Below are 25,138 nucleotides of genomic sequence, written 5' to 3' on the forward strand. Positions count from 1 at the left end.
ACTCTGAGGAACTACCACAGTATTTTGAGACACTGGCCACCTGGTGACCCAGTGTATCATGGGAAAGTTGGGGCCGAGCTATAATCATCGGTGTATGGTAACACTTTGCTAAGTAGTTCTCGGTGGCTTGCATTATTGGCAGATATTTTGCAATCCAAAGGTACATCTGGTACAAACCACGAGCTCCTCATCCCTTAAACAACCCACGGACGTTAAGTCATGCTATGAAGATGAACTCAGTTTAAACTCAGATGTAGGATAATGCCTAGAGTTCCATTACACAGAAAAAGCACTGGAGGGTGCTTTCCACTGCAAACACAAGGATGAATGGCCTCCCCTTCCGCTGAGTGAGACGGCCAGTGGAAAACCTGATGCACTCATTTGTCATCGCCCAAATCTTCAATTCTACATCCCAGTCCAAAAACAAACTGAGCTCGTCTCTTACTCTAACCTAAATCTAATCCTTACTCTAATCCTACTTGCGATCCCACTCTAAATGTAAAGTTAAGCCTTCCTCATCTTTAACAATGTTAAGTTTTATTTCAATGCTTATGCTAATTAATGCTAATGAATGCTAATTCTGAACCGGGTTGGAAAGACCATGACTGCCATTACATTTGATTTATTTATTTTTTACTTGGACCACAGAGTAATTGTGTCGTCATTGTGAAAGAATTCAATTGTGATTTAGGAAAATAGGAAAATATTATCCAGCTCTGTTCTGTCACCATTCAAATTATTAGATTTAAATGTTGACTCAACCCAATAACACCTGATTTTTTGAGACTCTTACAATAGACATCAGCAGGTAACAGAACTGCAGATACAACTGAACCAGAAGGGGACTGGCATACCCCTCTGATACCAGCTGAAACGTCTGACAGCCCAGCGTGTATATGCAGTGTAGCTTATGTAACGTGACTACAGGGACTGACCGTATACTGACCGCGTGCCTGAACATGTTACAGAATAATTATTATATCAAGTAGAGGGAAACAATTTATCAATCACATTCAGTTTGCTTGTTTTATTATCGCTGCTTCATCGTAGTGACTCGATTAGCTTTCATTGAGTCGTTTCTAAACATTTTTGTCATAATCATAGATCTCACACATCATCTAATCATCATGAGAAGAAAGTTTCAATGGGATCAAAGAACAATATCATTTGAATTCTCATGCACTTACTGACCCTCCACATAAACCCTAAAGCTAAATGGCCGACTAGTCCTCTTCTGTAAAATGTAGCTCTGTCACCATTGAAAAATGGTTCTTAGTTTGATTCCAATAAGTCAATATGCAGATAGTTTTCCAAACATCCTCTGATGCTCTCACTTGGACACATGCGTTTAATTATAATGGAGTACTTTTACATTGTTCTGTTGGTGCTTTATTTAAATAAAAGGCTCTAAGTACTTCCGGCACTGACTGCAGCTGCCTGTGGTAACTCAAAGAACACAGTTTAAGTAGGAGAAAGGCGGTGGATCATTGGGAAACCACACAAAGAAATTAAAAAAAAATTGGACATTTGTTTGGAAAGGAGCCGTGGCAATGCTCTGGAGAGAGCTAGAGCTTGGACCTGGAGGTGGGATCATCTTGTCAAACTAACTTTTCCAAGATAAAGAAAGTTTCATGCCTTAAGTATTACAGTTTTAGAAAAAAAAAAACCTTTTGCTTTATTTTTGTGTAATGAACAGTGGTATTCAAAAATTTGACTGATGTCAGTTGGGGCACATTTCCAATCATTTCCTATTTGTACAAAATGGTAAAGGGCACTGACTGATAGTAGGATAGTAACTGATAAGACACCATACAGTGTCAGCATGTAGCCTGTACTGTGTGCACTTAGCAAAGAGGATGGACTTGGGACACAGCTCTACTTCTCACAAGGATAAAAGTACAAAAACACACCCACGCACACACACTTGAGCCTCTGATGCGGTGTGCCGTCGGGACGACCCCGTGGGAATGGAATGACATGACTTTTTTGCTGGCCCTCTGTCAGTAGATGGAGGAGATGCATTAATAGTCAGACCCACTGGTCACCTGGTGTGGAGCAAATATCAAATGAAGGGCGCTCACTTTGTCATAGTGCTTCACGACAGACGTTGTTCAAAAATAATATATAGACAGAGATTTCATTGTAAAGCATTCTCTTGACATTGGCAGGCTTGGACAAGCTCAAGGATAGCTTAATCACATAAAACATTTCTTAAAACTTTTTAAAAATCCATTCATACATCTTACGAGCCATAAAATATTACAAATGCATATTCTGCCTCCACTATTTTACAATATAAAGCAGGGGTGATGATTCGGAACAAGAGTTATACAAGATTTTCTGTGTGTTAAGAACAAGATCTCCATTAGTGTACGTGTGGCGAGCTGTGTACTTTCTGTATTAGCACAGAACAACGCTATCTTTGGCAGTTTGTATTCTTATTCAAAAGTGCAACAAATCCAAAATACCCCTTCATTCAGACTGCTTAGTTCTCTTTATAATAGTACAGACACATAAGGCCGTTAAGGCTGGCTTTATCACATATATTCTTGTTTTCATTTCCCTGCTTTAACTCCACTACCTCCGGTTTAATCAGCCTGAAGCGGTTTTACTTTGAACATCTTCATCTGGGTTAAATGGCTATTAAGATAGGCAACTGTGCATCCATAAATCCATGGTATATATCTATATCTACAAATCAGAGTGTGCTGTACAGTCATATAGTCTTACAAGGTCAGCTCTGATGGCTTTGCACAGCAATGAACCACAAACTTCCAATAGTGCCTGTAAAATTCAAAACAGAAAATCTGGACCACTATTTGGAGATTTCAAGAATAAAAGTGTCATATTTTGAGAAACATGTTAATGCCATCAAAGGGAGGTTTAACCGTATCGGAAGTTTCATAAAAGTGTTTATTTATGACCTATTTATTATATTTTATCATAACATTTTCTCAGAAATACAATTTTATTTACTTTACCATCAAAGATTAAGACCTTTTCCTCATAAAATTACTACTTAATTTGTAATTTTACAACTTACTCTCCACTACAATTTCCTTGTTGAATAAAAATCTTATTCCCATTACATTATAGTTTTTCCTCCAAATGATGGCATTACTTTCATAGTATTATGACGTTTCTCAAAATTATGCAATGCTTGTTCTTAAAAATCTCAGGCATTTTTCCCTTGCGGTGGCCCTAACACATTGTCATAAAGAATACTCAAGCCACATCAAAAAGCTAAAAAGCAGAAATATGATAAAAAGCTCTAGTAGTTTAAGTAGTTTAGATCTTTTAAATGCCTTCACTTGATCTGGAGTAATAATATGGAAAGAAGAGTGGCAGTTGTGCTGTATGTGTGTTTCTGTTATGTTTTCGTGACGATGCATTTAAGTTTATACATTTGACAGATTTCTTTTCCCTGTAACTATGTGTATGTATGTGTGTGCGCGTGTGTGTGTGTGCGTGTGTGTGTGTTCAGTGGTTGAGGTTCAGCAGCAGGCTGGGCAGTGTCTTCAGGTCCATCTGTGGCAGCAGCAACAAGCAGTAGAGCAGCAGCCACAGCAGCAGCAGCAGACTCAGCTCCCAGTTCTCACTCCACCTGTGCACACACACACACACACACACACACACACACACACACACACACAATAATAAAGACATTATGATTGAAAGCAGCAACGTAGTCATTAGTCATAGCGGACAGAAAGACATTAAACCTTATTTTTATTTTGTATTTATTATTTGTATATTTAAACCAGGGCCCTGTTCTTTTATATTTTGGCTGTCTGACAACACTATGGAAAGGATTCCACCAGAGACAGACCTGTAAGACCTTTTTGGTTTACAGCCGTCAGCCAGACTCATTTTCCCTCGCAGAAACAGGAGTTACTGGTCAACCACTGCCTCCATTGGCTAGTTTGTTCGTGTTAGTTTATGACTTTGGTGTTTCAGATAGTTAGTTTGAATCCAAATGAATCTATTAAGATCAAATTCAAAGCAAACTCCTGTATTGTGCGAAGTAAAAGTCATGTTTTTGCTCCGGGAAAGAGAGCTTTTTTGTTTGGGATGAGCGCTAGGCTAACCCTCCTGGCTCACGTCCACTCACAGGAAGGTGGAGTGGAAACGGGACTCAGGCTAGCCAAGTAACAGGAAATCACTGTTTGTGCCCACATCTTCACAGAGACCTGGCTCCATCTCAACACCCTGGATCAAGCTACTGAACTTGATGGATGGACTGTGTTCCAAGCAGAGATAGTGCAGGTCTGCGGTGAGACAAAGGGAGGCAGACAGGCGTCGGTGATTCTTGGTGCCCGAACGCAGTCAGTGATGATGGACCATATTATCATCACTATCCTATTGCTCCAAATGTATATGTATATGTACATGAGTATATAAATAAGTGTATGCATTGTTTTTATTGTATTTTATATTACATCCTGTTCTATTGTAACTGTATTTATATTATATGTGAGAAGCACGAAGGAGCTGTGCCACCCTGTGTTGTAAAATGACAAATAAATGAATCTTGAACCTTGAATAAGTGATCTATTAGGGGAGGAACAGGCTGGGAGAAGGAGTTGAAAAGCTGTCCCCTATTGTCCGATCTTTTTGGAGCAGATGGCTAAATATTACACAATGCACCTTTCACAGTGTCTTTGTCCATGTAAAGCAACATTAAATGTGTTCTGGGTTTGTTGAGTAAAATGAGGTGTCAGAATCCAGATTTGAAATGCTGCAGGTGTGTCTGCTCATGGCACTAAAACCGGGAGGACAGGAGAGAAGAAGCCCCTTGAAAATCCAGAGGCCTTAACTTGACATGAGGATATGAACAGCGGTCTCCTGTAGGTCTTGTAGGTACGTCACTAACTTCCCCCCTCCTTCCATGTCCGCTGTTTCCAGTATGACAACAGGCTGGCACATTGGATGGAGTTGATGTTCTATCATTCTAGTTGCATCTATTGTAAGCCACTTTGGATGAAAGTGTCTGCTAAACAAATATGATTTAATGAAAGTAGTAACAGAAACGATCAGACTGCTATTTGCAGAAATGGAATATAACCGTCATGATTATGTTATTATTATCATGTTATGAACTTAAGTTAAGTTTTAAAACTCAAAAAAAAACAACAACTATAGGCAGTCGGACCTACGTGTGAGGAAGTCCATCGTATTCTACACCTCCACCAGTGATTCAGATCATCCTGCTATTAAAAATGTAAATGGAACCCACATCAGTGTTGCTGAGTCATACTAATACTTCAGAATTTGGTTCAATTCAAGATTCCCATTCAACATTTGACCAAAAAAATTAAAAATCACACTCGGCTTCTTGTATAGGATTATAGAGCGTAGATCTTTTCTCAACCGTAACATCATTGGATCATGTCAGTCCCTGACACTGGAGATATTCTGTATTGTAACGCTGCCTCCTCTCTGCAGCGGCTAAAGCCTGTGCATCATAGCGCTTTCGCTTTATCACTAATGGCAAATTCTACACTCATCAGTGTTCTCTGCAGAAGGTTGGATGGACTTCCATTTAAAAGAGGCGAAACTGCAAACTGCCCTCAAACCGGAGTGTACGTTCCCCTTTTAAAGATTCATTATCTGGTGTTTTCTATGATTCTTGTAAGTTTGCTTCTTCTCAGGTCTCTCTTGGAAAAGATATCTGATGAATCTCTTAAGAATCTCTATGAGACCACCCGGTTAAATGTTCATTGAATTAAATAAAAACTAGTAAAAGCCCTATGTAATATATAGAGACTTCTTACCAAACATCAGAGGCATTGTTGTCAGCTTTTCTGGTCGCTGCAGCTATGGCTGTCTGATTGTCCTGTGAGTGGGAGAAAACACGAGGCCAACACTCAGTCTACAGTATCAGATGGAATATTTCTCCGAGGATAGACATGACCGTGGACGAGGATGTGGAGGGTTAAACCGACCGTGGTCTCCGTGGAGCGAGCCCCCTTTCTGTGACGGAGGACCGGAGGGATCTGGCTTTCATCTTGTCTGCTGGAACTTTTAGTGTCACTCCTAAGAGGATGAAATCCATCAGTTTACGTCTCAACAAGAGAGAGCACGTCCAGGAAATAAAGCAATTAAAGCCGTTCTAAATACTTTCAAGTTCTAAAAAAAAAAAAACCTAAAAGGCTGCTTGTCCAAACCAGATGTGGGTAAATTCTAAACAACGATGAGGACTGTAAAATGTGATGGGCTAAAGGCTGTGCTGTGTACAGTGAAGTCATGGAGGTGATGGGTGACGTAATGCAGGTGTGTTTCTACAGTCATGGACACTGCGGGAGCTTCCTGCTGCTAAACCCCCACCCTCCTGCGCACACCCCTCTGCTTATCTGTCAAACTGCCAGCTTTTTCCTGTCAGTTCAACATCCACTCCCCCTGAATTACCTGCCTGCCAATCGGCCGCCAGCCAGCTCAGTCTCCACTCACCTGTTGCTGAGCAGCTCATTGTCTCATCGTCAGTCTGCCCTTGTTGTTTACCAGACTGCTGTTAGCGCTCAGTCTGCTTCGGATCCCACCTGTCTGTCTGTATGATCTTCTGGATTTCTGACCTGTGCCTGTTTTCTGACTTGTTTCTCTGCCTGGTTTTTGACTTCTGAACACTGCTCTGCCTTTACCCCTCAATAAAGCCGTTGTGCTGCCTCACTCCTCTCAGCCTCTGTCTGGTTTGGGTCCTCAGAACACTGACATACACAGTGCACGTATCTACTGTGGACATGCATGTTCACAAGGACTCATATGCATGCATACAAATGTCTGTTTAAAAAAAAAAAGTACAAATACAATTGTATTAATTAAAATGCTCGCTGGCTTCTGGTTTGTTTGCACGATCGCACCCTGAAATGTCTGAAACATCACGAACCACGCGTTAACTCATCAATGTAATGAGCTAACCTGATGACAATAAAGCATGACAAATGTATAACCATGTGAAAATTTGCACTTGTGATCACATTTTGCTTTCCCCATGATGTGAAAACCCTGCTTCCTCGTGCACGCATCACTTCCTCGCGATCTCTTGTGTGCAATTTGACCCTTGAACATAATTTGACTCTCACATGGAAAAAGACCCAACATTTAAAAACTACTATATATAGCGGCGGTTACCAAATGAAAATACATTGAATGGCTATTACTGGAAACACAACATTGCTGACCATAAACAGTATTAAAATTGGTTGGGATTTATGCAAGTCTCACGGATTACAACTTGAATTCCACTGTTAAACAGACTCAAGCTCTCTTTTATTAATTAATTCAACCACATTAATGTCTGTAACTCTAATCCCCTTTCTTCAGTCTCTCAACCCTCATAAGGCTTGTCTTGATTCCCATCACCAGCCTACATATTTAACTTTGGTCAGTACATTTAAGGAAATGTACTCCCTCAGCAAACCGAGGGAGGCCAGGTCAGAGCAGCCCCATCCAATGCCACAACACTGCTTTCCTCCAGGGTCCACTGTGTTTCTCAGTGTACCAGGGAGAGGACTAAGAATAGAAAGCCTACCTCACAGGCTCTGTGTTTTCCCTGGCACAGCTTGAGCTCTGTTGCTCAGCCCCGCCGAGATCACTGCCGTCTGCAGGAGCAGCACCGCCCCAGGGTCCTGCGACCCTCTCGCCGAGCAACAAACAGCGTTCCTGGGATCCAGATGCTCTGTCGGCCTCCTGGTTGGGCTCACTGATCACCTAACGAGAGTGGGAAGCAGAAAGAGGAGCGTTGTGACGTACAGGGGGGAATGATGGAATAAAAGTCCAGTGCATCTTTAATCCACATATATACCTTAATCAGGTATATGGAGGCATAAAAGGAGGCCGGCTTTAAACCTCCCTCTTCTTCTCTTCATTCTCTGCACAACTCCTTCCATTAGTTTTTCATATGGACAGCTGTCTGTCACACCATGGCTGTCTAAAGGTTTGCACTACTATCCCTATTAGTGCCCTGTAGGCTCTTCTGCCTTGGGACACAGGCAGTGACACATTGTACAGTAATGATAACTGCAAACAGTTTGCTCTAAGGTACAGTATGTATTCAGCTATCCTTCCAGTCCGCTGTGTAGACACAACCCCACAATTAAGAAGGGAAATAATTCACTAATACTGTTTCATCTCATCATGCTTTTACATATCGAATGAATACTAGCCAGTTCCACCTTTAGTCTGTCACAGTGTGACATCTCTAATGACTGAACATTTAGTTTTTGAGGATTTTGTAAAAGGAGCACACAAAAAACACTGGATTCAAATGGATAAAACATGAGTTTAGATAATTATCCCTGTTTCTGTGAATTGTCCTGATGTACTGCCAGTGCTTCGAAGTGGTGGTTTTCAGGTGATATTCACTCAGTTCACACAGTTCTTGTTTTTGCTATTGAAAGGATCTCTACAGAATGTGTTAAGTAAGCCCAAGTCTACCCTGAGTCACACAGAAACACAGACAAACTAACTGATGGAGGCAGCAGCAGGCCGGCAACTCCGGTGGATGTACCTCGACAGGCACAGCTGCCTCAGAGGAATACACCGCAGCTACTGAGGCACATTTGCAGCCCATTCGCCAAACTCTGTTTTAACTCTGGAACCTTTAACTCTGAAACTCCAGTAAACACTACGTGATAACAGCAAAACATTTGCATGAGTACACGGCACAGACCGGGCTCAAGCTCTCAAAGAACATCAGTGGACCAGATGGTGTTATTGTGGAATTATGAATGACTGCAGGTCGTCCGGTCATAAGGTGAGATATCGTGGACGTGTGAAATGTCATGTTGCTTCGTGTTCCTATTTAGGCACTAGACAAACAGATACACACACAGGCAGGCTGAAGGCAGTGCTTTCTGAGATACCACTTACTTTGCAGGGAAAACTAAGACTTCTGTAGATTTGACTTTTGTTATTCAGCAACACCAGCCTAAACTAATTTCAATCATTTCAATTGGAAAATGTGGTTAAAGTGCTACTTCAATAAAAACTGCCTCCCCGGAAATCTAACAGATGAGAACTCAACCAGCCTGTAACACATGTAACATTTTGCTGTGGACCCAAGCTGCCATATTAGTAACAAAAGTCAACTCTTATGTACCAGATGCTGAACAGTTTACTGTGTCTGCATGCAGACGTTTTCTCATTAGCACTGAACACAAACAGTGAAGTGGGAAAATAAGGTCCCCATGCTCTTGAAATATTGCCCCAAGGGTCTCATTTGCAGCCATCTTGGATTTTCAATGAAAGTTGAAAATGTATATAACTGCTGAACAGTGGGACATGAGAAATGAATTGAGAGTTATTGAGAAGTTATTGTCATCTTAAAACTCATGTGATAACCTGTATAATTTACCATTCAAATCACTGACTCAAAATATCTGTCTACATATATACCAAACTATTCGATCCATGCAAACTCTGGAATCAACTAAAATGAACAAGGATTAGTGGAAAAACAACGAAATATATCTGGTAATCTCCATTTTCTTTTCTTTTTGTAGAATTAGGAGGAACTGGTGATAGTTAATCAGGCTCAAATAAACAAGATGCAAGAGAGGTAATAGTAGTTAACTTTACATGTAACTGGCATCAAGCGTCTAGATTTCATACCACTCAGTCAGTTACGGGATATACCACTGCCAAGCTGGCTCAGCTGATCACATGAAGGATGTCTGTTATTGTATTCCACACGGTCAGATTTAGAAATGAACGGCTATCATCAAAGCTTCTACCAAAGCTTTACTAAAAACCAGAATCACTTGAAGTGTAGTGTCACATTTAATGAAGCCTCAACATCACACTAACCCTCATAAACTGACATCATCCTCTAGAGCAGGGGGGTCAAACTCAATCAAAGAAAGGGCCAAAATTTAAAACATGGTCTTCGTCGCGGGCCAAACGGGCTCAACATTTAGTGAAGACTCTAATAGTGACTCTTTTATTATAGTATATAATATAATATAATAATAATAATATATATTTTATCCAGAAATACGAATTTAAACAGCCAAACTTCAACAACTTTTCCTCAATAAAATAAATAGAATTTTAAATATTTTTTTTCTTTTTTGTACTATCCTGATGTTTTGTCTCATAGTGTCGTCTTATATTTATATTCTTTAATTATGGCCACATCAGCTCCACAAACAAGACACACAGGTTCACCTCCGATGTCGACAAACAGGTAAAATTCTGCCCCCCACCTGCTTTGAAAGTCTCTGTTTTCAAAGTCCACTTTTCGTTTAGCCATTTATTTTGAGGGGGGGTTGGCTGAAGTGTCACTATAACAGCGCTGAGCGAGGCATTGATCCGCTGATCGGTGTGTCATTACACCTGCGGGAGGAGGGGCTGCTGCACGGGTCCTGACTAGCGCGGCAGCTGTTCAGTGCATTGTGGGATTTGTAGTATGAGAGGTGGGAGTGCTGTTTACCGACGGGCCGTTCTTAATAGTCACATGAAATTATCTTGTGGATGTGGCCCGCGGACCTTGAGTTTGACATGTATGCTCTAAACTGTATCTTTTGTGGAAGGCTTGAAGTTTCGGGAAAGACTGAACAATGCATCAAGTTCCCTGTATTTAAGGACAAGGATGAAGCATCGACGCAGCCTAAATGGACGCAGATTGAGCCTCAGCCCTAGAGCCTGGGGCCTGGGGCTACACTGCCTACACTGCATGGTGCCAATTTCTCACAGGAGGTTCAACCAGACATGTCTAACAAACAGTATGCAGTGTGCTAGATGAAAAGTCAGGGAATGACCAAAGTTAATCCAATTCATCCTGTGGGGAACATAAATATCTCCAAATCTCATTACAAACAAAAGTTGAGTTAAAATTTAGTCAAACTAATGTCAAAATGTCAAGAAAAAAGTTATTAAGATTAAAGGACTAAGAATACTTGTATGAAATTTAATGGCAATTCATGACATCCGCTCTGAAACAGAAACACTGTGATTGTACAAAAGAGGCAGCGCTTAAAAACTCACATTTACCTCGTCATTCTCTTGGATCGAATCCTCTCCATTCCTCAAGCGTTCGCCAAGAGGGTCATCGGACGGAGTCTCTGACGCTGGCGCTGGCTGGAGGGCAGACACACTCAAAACAGAAGGCCAACTCTGCATTTCATTATCAGGCGGCTCCGTAAACATGGGCTCCTCTTTGTCAGGGTAGAACAGATCCATAGGCTCGACGGGGTCGCTGACCAGATCGTCTGAGGGAGAGCTTCGATCAAATTCGGTGTAAAACAAGTCCATGTCTCTAGACACGCTGCCAGCTTCACAATCTGAAATCCCTGTCATGGAATTGAGGTTTGACTTGACAGGCTGCTGTGTGGTGGCCGTCTCATTGTCAGGAAAGGTGTCATCCAGTTTGTCCTGCTGTCCGTCCGGCTGATTAGTTGAATCTGTTTCCTGCTCGCTTTTCACAGGTTCAAATTTAGCATCTGTTGAAGAAGTCTGAGCTGTCGAGTCGCTGTGAGTGCTATCTGTCTGAGAGTCCTGGTAGGGAGACTCACATTCCTGTTTGCCTTCACGTTTTTCCGTGTTATTCATTAGGTCTGGCCCACCTACGTCTACATTTGATGTTCTGCTGATGTCGTGTTCCTCTTTATCATCCAAAAGCCCGCTTTCCTTGTGTCTTATTTGTTCTGGAGTTGTTGGCTTAACATTTTCTGACACCGGGCAGGAAGGAACCTCACCGGGGTTTTTGTCATCATTTATGTTTGAGTCGTAACTGAGTTCAACTGGATTTTGAGGACTGCTGACGTCTGTGTCAGTTCCCTTACTTCCAGTTGCCTCTGCCTGACATACCTCATCATCCACAGCATGATCTGGTCTTACTGGGCCACCTACATTCTGCCATTCTGCTTCACTGGAAATCGAGATCAGAGGAATATTTATGGCCGTGCTTGGGTCCAGACTTGTTTTAGATGCCCCGTCTTGGTTAGTTAGATGTGTGTCTTCTAAAACATCACAAGCCTCCGCGCTAAAGCTTTCTTGAGGATCTTGGTTGTCTCTTAGAATGCCTTCCCTTGCTTTGTCTCCTGTGTCTACAACTCCTTCATTTAAAACCTCAGACTCTTCTCTTGACTCCCCTCTTGTCTCCTCTGAAGGAGAATCTGTTTTCTGACATCCAGTTTCCACTTCAGCCTCCACAGAGTTACTTCTCTCATTCAGACTTTCAGCTTGACCAATTTGTCCTTCGCGGTCCTGTGCATCTCCAGCTTTCATTAAACATTCAGGTTCTCCGCAAGTGCTCTCTTCAACAGTGGTCTGCTTGATGAGTTCTTCAAAATGGCGAGCCGGTGGTAGTTCAGTGTTGGACATGAGTTGGGACTGGTTGGTTTGACCAAATTCAACTTTTTGAAGCAGACTTGTTTCCATCTGTTTAGAGGCTACTTCTTTTGCAATCTCAGGTTCACCGTGATCAGGTACGTCTTCTAATGTCAAGTCCTGGATGTTGTTCTCAAGACTGGCCTCTTTCTTTACCACTACTTCTGCATGCTTTTCCTCAGAATTCCCTTGGATTCTTTCCTGAGTACTCTCCAATGAGCTTAGGGAGTAAATCCCTTCATCGATATATGACGCAGTGATCGCCTCCTCATCATGGACTCTATCCTCTATGGATGGGACAAATCCATCATCAAGAGTAGTGATCTCCACCGGGGTGGCGTGGTACACATCCCAGGCTGTTCCGCTGTCACACAAAGAACTGTCACTTCGGCTTTCACAAAGCCTCTCAGGCATGACCCCAAACTCGCTCTCCACCCAGGAGTCCGGTGAGCTGATTGCAGAGTCGCCAATTACTGACTCAGTGTTTACAGACTCGGGCACTGATGAGCTAATAGGCGAGTGAGTGTAAGACAGTTGTGGGGAGTTAGCGGTTGAGTTGTTGGAGACTTCGCTGCCATATTCCTTGGGCTCTGCCGCCGCACTGCTGGATATGTCCTCCACATGGGGGCGGTCTGCCAAGAAGTCTTCACTTGACCAAGAGCGAGCTGCCGCTGGCCGGAAGGGGGGTGACATGGCGCTCTGGTCCACTGACACAGAAGAAATCAAGATTTTGGGTGGGAGTTGGGGACAGTCCTTCTGAAACATGTAGGACCTCTCCTTCACTCTGCTTCGGGGTGCTCCGTTCCTTATGTGGTCACTGTCACAAAAGTTGAGTCGGCACATAGAGATGCTTCGTTCAATCACCTGGCTGGGCTCCTCCGGCTGAGAGAGAAACAGAGGGAGAAATGAAGTTGGGGGGGATATATTATCAGCGCTCACATTAAGAAATGAGTGTTTTGCCAAAATCTGATGTCAGACATATCATCCGTGCACTGTAAGAAGGGTTTATTACCTCGTCTATACCAGGGAAGTGCTCCAGGAACTGTGACACATACGTCATGATGGACTGCTCATCTGGTGTGTTAATGGTCACGTCTGGGCAGATAAAAAAACATGGACCGCAGTGGCATTTTACATAAAAGCTCTTATGTCAATGAGGCTTCCTCCAGTTATGTCTCACTCTTTATTGAGTGAAAATGCCAGCAATCCTATATGCAGCTCTCATGTCTAAATACAACCATTAACTACAGAGAGACGTATTAAACGCACACCTTTTTTTGCCTCATGTCAGATGAGCCTATATAGAAATTGATTCGACTTATTTTCCCCCCTCACTGTGCCAGGCAATGTTATACCTAGTAAATTCTAACATTTGAGCAAATAAATCTATGGAGCAGCTGGTTGGAAGGGAAATGGTCTTTTTCACTGCCTCGTCTGTATCAGACGCTAAATAGTACTGCAGATCTATCCATACTGATCCTGTCATGTCTTTATTAGATCAATGAAGCCAGCAACCTTTGGTAAAGTCTGAAAGACTTTACTAAACCGCTAATCCTTTAGTCACATTCCTATTGTTAGTGCTATAGTCACTGCTAGTACGTTGGTTGCTGTTTGTGTTGTCTCTCTCTCTCTCTCTCTCTCTGTCCAACCTCCACCCAACACAGACCCCTACAGAAGCCGCCCACATTGAGCCTGGGTCTGTTCGAGGTTTCTTTCCGTTAAAGGGAAGTTCTTCCTGCCACTGTTGCTCAATATAATATGTGATGCTGCTCATGTGGGGATTCTTGAATCCTTAATGTTGAATTCCTGAATCGTTGGGTCTCTCTCTAATTAGAGTTTGGTCTAGACCTGCTCTTTATGGAAAGAGTCTTGAGATAACGCTGTTGTGAATTGGCGCTCTATAAATAAAGATTGATTGATTGATCAAACCACTAAGCCAATTTGAACAGATTTTTATCTTTTAAGTTTAAGTTAAAGTGAGAAAGTGAATTGCCAGTTGAATCTCACAAACACTGTGTGGGATTATGTAGGAATCTACGATGACACTTGTGTATGTAGTCCAGCGTTAGCTAATAAAAGGCAATTCCAAATTTCCCTCTGCTTATCTTCTCAAGGCTGCTTATCTTTTCATGACTTAATCAGTACCCCGCCCTGGTTTTGCATAGAGGCACGACATGAGCGTTGAATGGGAATAACTGTGAGAGTACCACTCTGTGCTGCTCGCTCTGCAGCCTAGTTTTGGTTGCAAACAAGAACATGTTATAATTGTGGTAGAGTGGCCTTGTTAAACTATCTAATAATGAGAAACCTGCTGAAACATGCTGTAGCGTATGGATGTTAAACGGGTTGGTGTGTCTTGGAAGCACCTTTCATTTTTCACCTACGAACAAGTATTTATAAACTAGGCAAACATTTCCATGATCATCTACTAGTGGTAAGTAGCCATGGTATTATAGTGCAATGTGCAAACGAGATAAGCAATAGCTAATATAGCTATTATTGTTACCCTCGGGCTCCAGTAGGCGTGGAATACCGAGGCTGTAGTGAGCTATCCGGAAGGCATCCTCCAGGTTCTCCTTGGCGGACCTCAACAGTGCCTTCCTCATGTCCACCAGGGTGGTGTCAATGGACTTAATAACAGCCAGGAAGGCCACACCACTTCTCCAGCTCTTGCCAAAGTCCTGCACTGCCACACCATACCTATGACAGAACATACTGTATTCAGTGGCCAGGGTAGATAATGAAAGACCACCAGGCAAAATGAGGGGCAGACACACAGAAGTGTTTTACTGTTTTGGTGAGGCAGAGCATGCATTCTCTTGCGATGTACTATACAGTAGTCCCTCGCTATAACGCGGTTCACCTTTCACGGCCTCGCTGTTTCGCGGATTTTTTTAATGCAATTTTGCATGCTTTCTTTTACAGTGTATGAATGCGCATTGTGTTCTGCGTCCTGATTGGCTAAGGGACTGTAGACCAATGTCAATCAATCTCCTCCGTGCCGTGTCTCTGTACAGTACAGAATGCGTTCGGCTTGCCAAATTTACATAAATGTTCAATCACTAGCAGTGTGACTTTTAAGTGCTGCCCGTTTGCGAGACAAACAAACAAGTCAAACAAGAGATAAATGTGAGAAAATGTTAATGCCTGTCTGAGAAAAGTGTCTAAACTGTATGGTGAGGGGTTTTACAGCCTTAAAATATATAGAATAATTGTAAAAAATAAAGCTGACTACTTCGCGGATTTGCGGGTTATTTTTAGAACGTAACCCCCGCAGTAAACGAGGGACCACTGTGTATTCATCCGAAAAACCAACAGAATTCATTTTATTCAGATTTCTAAGATTTAACTTAACAATCTCTAAAATGTCTTCAAAATAGCAAACCACACTCACTTGCGTGTTCGTTTCTGTACCCACTGCAGCAATTTCTTGATGGCCTTGCTGTGTTCTCGCATGGCCGTGGACAACGACTGCCTCTCGTCTGACGGTGTGCTGCAGAAGGACGTGTCAGAGTCGGAGCTGGTGGGGATGGACGATAAGCTGGACGAGGAGGGGAACTGGCTCCTAATGTTCCCTGTCAGCTCCTTAATCTGGAAGGACACAGAGAGTTGGCCGACAGATGTGGTAACTGTCTTGAGTTGAATCAACGAAGCATCCAGCTGTGCACGTGGGTTTGATAAACCCCTTGGACTAGTTCGTCCATTTACAACCCCTTTGAATAGCTAAACATTAGTTTTCACACTTCACTAAAAATGGCCAACTTCCTGTTGGGTTTAGGTTATGGCACTTGGAGTCTTTTTTTTTCGTACATCTAGCTGAAACGTGGCATGGGGGCTGCATTTTTGTTGAAATATTGTAGGGGGCACGTTTGAGCCCTCTTGCAACATCCACTTGGATGTCAATTTACAACATCCGGACACGATTTACAACCCTTCCGCATCACCAAAAATGCACTACAAAGTGAAATTCAATCCAAAATGGCCACCTTCTCCCAACTGCGAAAGTCTGTGCGTCATTTCCTGCTGAAGCTCTGCTTCTGTTCATTTGCTCACAGTAGCACAAACAAAATAACCCTTTATTATTAAAAAGAGTTTTAAATGATAGTTTAAATTATAGCCGGTGCTCTTGTTCTACAATAATTAAGTTCTTTAATTTAATTTAAGTTGATTTAATTTAGGGCCTATGTCACATGGCTTTACAGTTTTAAAATTAATTCCAAAATGTATTTGAATGTTTGAGCTCTTCTCTTCTCCATTACAGTACAGTTATAACATTTATAAAAAAATACATCAAAAGTTGTTTTTTCAGAATGACTTTTCATTTAAATATAAGATTTCTATAAACGACCTGTTTGTGATTGCAGACACTGTTGTGACCCCTTAAGTCTTAAGAGGGAAAATCACACACATAAAGATTAGTTTACAAATCACAGTCGGCCCTACTCAGCCTGTGAAAACAGTTGTGTAATGTTCCAGATGAGTGCTTCTTAAGTCTGTGAAAATAACTGTTGATGGTCAGACTTGAAGTCTACAAATGCAACGAAAGCCTGTGTCACAAACTGGGGATGCGTATCGCAATTCAGTCGGCCAAACTGAAACACTGCAGGACTTATTATCAAAACCAACATCACATTGCCTCTGTAGGAGTGCAACACTGAGGTTAGTTATAACTGCGATGGATTCATTTCATCAGCAAACCGGTGAGGTCACCCATCAGTTCCACAAGACCAATATTCTGTAAGGGGCTATCAGAAAAGCTCATTATTACCATTCATCCCGCTGCAGACAGCTTCATACAGTGAAATTCTTCCAAAATTAGAGGACAGTCTGTGAACGGCACAGATAATTGTTCCCTCATGGTGTCTGTCCAAAGCATTGAACCGCAGTCTGGAATTACATAAAGTACCCAGTGGGCTGCACTTTGGGCTTTTGTCAATGGAAAGTCCACAGGCTGTGAAGTAGACCACACTTGACCTCATTCTGAGTGACAAAGACAAAGGGGGGGCGGGGAGATGGAAACTCAAAAGTACAGATGAGAACGGGTGAAGAGGTATAACATGAGAGGAGAGATAAAAAAAAAAAAATACCTGAAAGAAGAGGATGATGTTCCAGATGAGTCCCAGGACGATTGAAGGGTTTCCATCGGCAACATCAGCTGCATCGATGCTGACCAGCTTTACCTGAGGACACGAAGTGCGGCGTGTGTTAACAGTTCAGACGGTCGTCGAGCAGTAAGCAAACGTGTCTGCATGCTATCTGTCGCGGCACTCACGTTTCTCTCCTCCAGGAAAGACAGGACCTTGGCGATGTTGTTGAGTCTGAAAATACGATGTGCGGACTTCTTAAATCCGTGAAGCTGGAAAAGGATTCGGCCAGAAACATATTAAGTAGAATAAAAACTGGCAGCTAGCACAGTCACTCTTGCTACTGGTTCTAATTAAGGAGCTGGTTAATGGGCTTATTATAAACAACACAGTGCAGCTGTAGGTACAAAGTGAGAGTCTGACCAGTTTGCAGCCGGAGAGCTCCTCCAGCAGGGCCATGAGGATGTGTCCATCCTGTATGTCCCGGAAAAGGTCATCAACTTCAATGGGTGGGTCACACTGAAGATGGAGGAACAGAAAGAGGGAAGAGAGAGAGAGGTGAGAGTTAGACCTTCAGTTATTAGTGATTTATTTACTCTTTTGTTCTAGTCATTTCTGTTGGGCAAATATCACGTCCTGTGGGTTTGGCCTCTGCCCCACCCCTTTAGGACACTACAGGGGCACTTCAGTGACAATGAGCACAGGTTATGACAGATCCTTTTGCCCCATAAATAGCGGGCCCAATTTTTACCAAGCCACAGCTCTTCTGAACATTCTAAGTTTGGTTGTTGATTAATGATAGATTATTCATGTGCCGCACAACCCCGTCTGCTTTCATTCATCCACGACATGAATGACACCTCCAAATGGGGATGGGGAGAGGAGGCGACCGCGGCAAGAAAGACAGGAGACAAAGTATCGTCCACATTTCAGCCCTGGTTAATAGTCCTCTGGTTTCTGGTGGTGACGTCTAATGCATTTAATTATACAGGTCTCAGAGTTCCTTTGGAAATGATGCATGTATTTGCCGCTGGCTGAACACACATTGAGCAGGAACAGAGGAAAAACAACTAGTGTATCAGTTCACATTCCAAACTGACACAGCTGAGTTCATCTGTGCTTCACTGTGAACGGTACAACAGGCTTGGTGAGGCTAGTTGTTTAACTGTCTACCACTAACAAGCAAGCAAACTGCGAATATACTAGCTCTAGTCAATCTAAATAGTTCTTTGAGATTCTATTTTCCTGTACTGGGTTGTTTAGTCCTCATGACAACTTGTTCTCTTACAACTGTACATCATTTTACTCTATAAAGAGGAAAACAAGTTGGAAAACAGTGCCTTTGATAGCTAAATGGTACGGCGGACTATCGTTAAGGCCAACAGTTTGAATTATTTCATCCTCGCTTCTGAAAACAACGAATTTTTGCTGTCCGTTTCTATTGGCAAAAGCAGCCAAGAAAGTTGGGGCTCATTATCAATGAGCCATTGCTATAGAGGTGAACGCAGCCACAGAGGTGAACGCAGCCATGGAGGTGAACGCAGTCAGCTTTGCATTACGTTCCAAAACATTTAATGCACTATAATACTATTATGTCATTAGACTAGATATTTGATGCAGTTCATAAACATATCTTTTTACAACCCTACTTTACATGTTGTCATGGTGACTTCGGCGTGTGACGTCATCCACTCCGCCATCGCCCGGGTACGTGAACTGTTTCACCAGAGAGGAGAGGACCCTGGACTCTGGACTCACCTGATTTACTTTTGTGTTTGAAGTTTATTCTTATTCTTTTGGAGCTGTGTGTAAGAAAAAGCAATTTCCCCCTGGGGATTATTAAAGGAATTCTGATTCTGATTCTTTGTAGAGTGAGAGAACTGCCTCCTTTTCTAAAACACTAACATAATATCGGACCTAAGCCAACAAATGTTATTCTTCTCAACATAGATAATCTAGATGCAGTGTAATTACTAGTTATGGTGCACTAGGTATGTCATATATTCAGTATATATATCCTTTATGACCCTAAACTGACAACTACAACTGTGGTGCTGATTGGTCTTAAACTGCATGGTGTAGCTCTAGGGAATTATAGTTTATGAAGTTTGAGGCTCTCAGTTGGTCCTGTGTGCGTAGCTGCTTATGATGCTGAATTACAGGCCTTCAAACGTGCTCTGAGGTCAAGGCTCAAAGGTTGGTATTACACAGCAGGAGCCACGGAGAATCTTCACACTGAAATGTTTTACTTGCTCGGTCGAAGCCTTTCTAACAATGTGTCTGGTTTAGCTCTGTGAGCGAGCTGATGGCTGAAGAAACTTGAAATAAGATATTGACTATGCAAAGAAAATATGGACTGTACCATGGATAAACAAATGAGGTGTAGGTCTATGAAATATATGAAGGCGACAAGAGCAAAAATGAAATGTGACGTGGATAAACAATTAAACTGAGAAACAGTGGAGGCGCAACGTTTGAGTGCCTTATTGTTTTAAGAAAGGTAATTACATATAAAGATCCTCAGCCACATATTCTTTTAAGAATAAATTTAAATGAGCAACTTCACATTTTACAGTCTTAGGCTATAAAAAGCCTTTTCTCAAAAGATGCAGGCTGTTTGGATTTGGGTTGCAGCCGACTGGCAGTAATTCTAAATGGAATGATGCCAACTGATGAGAGCCCAAAAACAACAGTTGAACATGCCCACAACACAGTGTACTTTTCTTTAAAGGATATAAATAACGCATAAATCAAATATCTAGTTCAGCTGAACAAGAAATGGCACTACATGTAGCTGACTTACTTAGCTTGTGAAATTATTTCGTCTTTGGATGTGACATCTGCGATTATGTAGTCCTCGTCCCTCCACCTTTTTTTTATATTGATATTTATTTTCATATATATATATATATAAATTTTTAGACTTGATGTCCAGACGTACCAACGTAATTTCGTTGTAATGCTGTTGCACAGTGACAGTTGCACAATGACAATAAAACCTCTTATGTCTATGATTACATTCAGTATGTAAACGATATATCATCATTATATCATAATAATAATCCAAGTTTTTTTCTTTTTTTAAAGTACTGCAAAGCAGGTTCGTCTCCATATAAGTGGTGAATAAGGCTCAGTGCTAATGACGCAGCTTCCACTATGAAAAACAGACATTGTTTTAAAACTGAAATAATTCAATCTAGTGGCCTCAACGATAGTCCACCGTACTGTTTTGCTATTAAGGACACTGTCATGGATGAGAAATGTTGAACAGGATGTGGCAGTGACAGTGAGGAAAGGCGGAGCGGTCTTCGTCTTCACAGAAACATTTGAGCTGCTTTCACTTTTAATAACTGACAAACATCATGATTTTTCAGGATCGGAGGAGAAATGAGTTAAAATGTATGGTCACGGCATAAACTGCTCGTATTCTTGACTCATCAAGAACATGTTTTTGACTGGCAGCGGACCCTGCGGACCACCACTGACTGATATGGACTGATAATATAAAGAGAGGAAAACAAGAATAACATCTCGTGGTTAAATGTTGAGTTGCGGTTTTAGTAATAAAATAAATATAAATGAGCACACAAATATTATATAATATCGTTCTGAGTATGGCAATATTACAAATTTGATAGGGGTCATTTAAACAGCATATTCTGTTTGGATATTCCAAATTAGGCCTTATTCTGAAAGCAGCATTTTTAGACACGTAGGACACACTGATGTTACTCAGGACATTTATACAGCACATTCAGAATATGCGTCTCAGTTGGTGCTTTTCCCAGACACCTCTTGACTGTTCTCTCTACTCTGTGTGTTGGAAAAAAAATCAACTAGCCAACAGTTTACAAAGACCTGGATATCAACAGGTGATTGTTAGGGACAAATATTGCAATGCCAACTTTTCAAGAGGTCTTTGAAGGAATCAAGGAGCGAGGAAACTTTCCACTGCTGGAAAACTGGCACCAGTGGCAACAGCTGTTCCACTCCACCACGTACGCACAACTATTACATACATGGCTGCATGTAAATAGGAATATTAGTGGTACCGTCTGTGTAAACAGCTTAGAAGGAGTATTGTCATTTTTTGGATTTCTGGAATATTTTCTGCATGTAAACGTAGTCAGTGGTGCCCATGAATTACTTTACGTTTCTTGAATTTAAATGAAAATTGCTATATGGAGGGGTAATTTGGCTAAATTGAGATGGACCCAAGGTATTAGGTCGAGAAAATCTAGAGATCCTGTGACATTTACAGTAATATGTTATCTACAGATAATATATAGGGCAAGTCAAACCTGTGCCCATGTTCCTCTCACACTCACTGCTGGAGCCTCACCAATAGAGAACATGCAGCATATGGAGATGCTCATACTGACAAAAACTTGACTCCAGAGCAAACTATGAGGATTTATGTTTAAAAACCAGTCAGTAATCCACTGCCTGATCAAACACTTAGCCCTGTCACCACAACAAGTCAGTTTCTCAGGCATTTGTGAACTTGTCTGAACATGGTGAGTGGATGAATGGTGGCGGGGCTAAAGTGACAGTAACTTTCCAGGACGAAAGGAGACAAATGTGTCATTGTCAATTATTGGGTCAGAGATTTGATGCAGCGCCAAACAGTGAGTAAGAGAAGAGAGGCTCATTGTATGAGAGAAAACAAAAGATTTGATCACTTTGACGCTCAGACTCAAAGCTCACCCTGACTCACTTCTAGTTGGGCACTGAACCATACTAGAAAGACAGATAGAAGATAGCAGTTGCACAGTCTACAGAAGTCTGCTTCCACAGAAACACTGTGAGTCAGACAAGGGCATGACAATTTCAACACAGACTGCACATTAGTGAGGGAAGGACACAAATGCTTTAGTTTTATGGACTGGTACTGGTACTAGATCAGCCAGACGGTCAACTAACTTTCTAGTCCAGATAAAATGATGGTCAATCATCTGAAGATATACTTGGTTTTTATAACCAATGAATACTTTTTGAGCAGTAACACCAAACTGAAGACCTGTTGGACTATATAGGGGACTGAGCATGTGCTGTTAGAGCTCCTCGGCTGTGTAACAAGCTGTCTGAGGAACTGAATTCTACACCGGTTCAGTAGGTGCGTTATACAAAAAAAAATAGCTTTTTGTCATATTTGATGAAACTCTCCCTGCATCCTGACTGACACAGGTAGTCTGTTAAAAAGATCAAGGAAGAACTGTTTTTTTGTTATAGTTCACTGTGCAGCCATAAAGTTTAGTTGATGTTAGTTTGCTCACACAGACACAGAGTCTATAGACTAACCATCCTCTCCTAACCTGGAACCTTTATCTACACACTCACACATACAGTTTTACAATAGGCCTCGACTGAGAGACAAAGCTAAGCTAACAGCTACAGCACTTAGCTTTCCTTAGCCTGCCTCTGACCCACACACCGTGTTACATTTCTTTGCATATTCACATGTCTACACCCTCACAGTCACACTTAGATTGTTTGTATGTTTGATGTTGTTTTCATAAATGTTTTAATCCACATGCTGTCTTCTTTAATGTTGTACAAGAGTGAATACTGCCAACCTCTACTCTGCCAAGAACTCTGAAATCCTCATTGTGGTCATTTTGGCTGTGGTTATCTTTTTCCCTGTTTATCGAGGTGGTGCCCCAATCAAGGTGAACTTTACACGAAGTCCCATCAATCAATAGAATTATTCATTATCTTTGATAATTGTAATTATTTTCGATTGCCAAATTGCCCCAGAAATGGCGGAAACCCCAACATTTATTCGGCACCACTGTGTAACGTAGACTACTGAGCACAACACTGACCTGTCATTTATAAATGACTGTGTTTTATTGTGTTAAACGCTAAAAGCAATAAATTGATTTATCCAGCAAAAACACAGCAGACTAATCAACAATAAAAATTGGTTTTAGTCGCAACCTTTTGAAAACTTTTTGTCTACTAATCACATCAATGGGCCCAGGAAGCAGAAACAAGAATATCTGAAGCCTGAACTTGAGTCTGTTAGGGTTTATTTATGGAAAAAAGAATAACTAAAATGACAATGACTTGTGAATGATGCACATACTGATGTGTAAGACTAAGACTAATAACAATATATTGGTCACAATATATTTCATACGAACACATAAACAAATATTTTGAGGAAGCAGGATTCTCTTATTCTCTATTTTTTGTAGAACAGTGACCAAAATATCTTGTTAATGTGACATTTTTCTGTTAAAAAATAAATCTAATAGTCAGAGCTCTCTGTGTGGAGAAGAAAACTGCCTCCTTGGGCCAACTAGAAGGAACTTTGCCACTGTTCTCTCACATTAACACTTTACAGCCTAATGAAACTTTAATGCTGCATACAGGCAGTTCCACAGAACCGCATGTATAATTCAGAGAGCGAGCTGGAGAGACCGCAGCTGTTGTTTATGAACAGCACGTGTCTCAGCTGCAATGTAAGACACGTACAGTTAGAATGTTGGGGTACTGTCAGCTACAGGACAGTCTGTGGAGACGATGGAGCTACTGGAGTTTCGAGGCGGAGCGACAATAAAAGAAATAGTCTTGTTCCACCTAACTAGTAAAAGCTCAGTGAGCAGCTCTGTAATGACTGAGTGTGAAGACCATGATTACTGTTTTTCCTCTGTGTGTATTTTCTGCAGCCACCACTTCATGATGCTACCAACAAACCTTTTCTAAATGTAGGTTCATCCAGCGGGTGAAGGTCCTCTTCTGAACTACTTCTCTTTCAACTGCAACACAGAAATAGAAGAAAAAACATTTTAGTCATCAGGAAACTGAAGTACTCAGAGGGTGTGAGGAAGCAAGAGAGCATTCATCACCTGTCACTAAAGGCTTATCACCGTAGCAAAGACAAAGCATGGGAAACAGTGGCACAAACTCACACCCCCCCCACACACACACACCCACAGACTTTCTCACTCTGTTATCTTGCCATCTTTTATACTCTGACAAAAACAGAAAAATCCAGTCTCAGATATCAACAATGAGTCAGACAATTAAAGAAACAAAAAACATCTCAAACACTGTATTTTGATATTTTTGAAAAAAGCGACCTTGGTTGCGTGTTCAAGAGGGTAAAGATGCTCAAGTGTTTGTGTTGACGACTTCTAGCGGCCACCGTTATTGTGACAGGAGCAAAGCAGGAAAGGAGTCCATGTAGTGAGGCGGTCAGGATGGATGGACGGGTCAAACACAGGGTTTTCCACCCTGGAGACCACGGTTTGTGTCCCGTGTAAAACCAAAAGTCAACGTTGGATTTTTTTATTTTAACCAACTGATTTTATGCCACTTCTGTCTGTTCATATCTAATGTACTCATTTTTTTTCACCCTAACAATAAAAAAACAATACTCCAAGTAGTTTTGCTGTCTAAACCTAACCTGACTGCAACTGTTTCACAACGTTTAATCCCATATGTAATGTAGCTTGAGTTATTTGTGTGCTTGTGGCTGTTCCCACTCTGTCCAATAGAGGGTGCTGAAAAGGCTCATATAGGCCATTTTGAGAGTCATTGGAGGATCAGTGTGAGAACGTTAACAAGACACACTCCAGCTGCAGTAATCTCCACACTTGAAGGGTCCTGCACACCTACACAGGTATCCACACATTCGGACTAATTGGACGTCTGCTCTGCTCTTCTGAACGTGGGCACAGATATGATGGGAATCCAACTGCATGAACCACTGAGAATGA

The 25,138-nt window shown here is 41.7% G+C and overlaps 1 protein-coding gene across 1 annotated transcript in view; it reads right to left on the reverse strand.

The window, feature by feature from the left end:
- Window positions 1-3,164: 3,164 nt before the first annotated feature.
- clmna (calmin a) overlaps window positions 3,165-25,138 on the reverse strand; it is a 44,899-nt gene continuing 22,925 nt past the window's right edge. Inside the window, exons 2-13 of the mRNA XM_070842268.1 lie at window positions 24,114-24,175; window positions 17,835-17,930; window positions 17,600-17,683; window positions 17,415-17,507; window positions 15,722-15,918; window positions 14,834-15,027; window positions 13,340-13,422; window positions 10,990-13,209; window positions 7,529-7,707; window positions 5,946-6,036; window positions 5,775-5,836; window positions 3,165-3,604 (exon numbers count right to left, since the gene is read on the reverse strand). Of these exons, the coding sequence (XP_070698369.1) occupies window positions 3,481-3,604; window positions 5,775-5,836; window positions 5,946-6,036; window positions 7,529-7,707; window positions 10,990-13,209; window positions 13,340-13,422; window positions 14,834-15,027; window positions 15,722-15,918; window positions 17,415-17,507; window positions 17,600-17,683; window positions 17,835-17,930; window positions 24,114-24,175 (3,485 nt within the window). The 3' untranslated portion in view covers window positions 3,165-3,480. The remainder of the gene's footprint in view (window positions 3,605-5,774; window positions 5,837-5,945; window positions 6,037-7,528; window positions 7,708-10,989; window positions 13,210-13,339; window positions 13,423-14,833; window positions 15,028-15,721; window positions 15,919-17,414; window positions 17,508-17,599; window positions 17,684-17,834; window positions 17,931-24,113; window positions 24,176-25,138) is intronic.

The sequence above is a fragment of the Pempheris klunzingeri genome, chromosome 13, assembly GCF_042242105.1.
Source record: "Pempheris klunzingeri isolate RE-2024b chromosome 13, fPemKlu1.hap1, whole genome shotgun sequence".
Taxonomy (NCBI): domain Eukaryota; kingdom Metazoa; phylum Chordata; class Actinopteri; order Acropomatiformes; family Pempheridae; genus Pempheris; species Pempheris klunzingeri.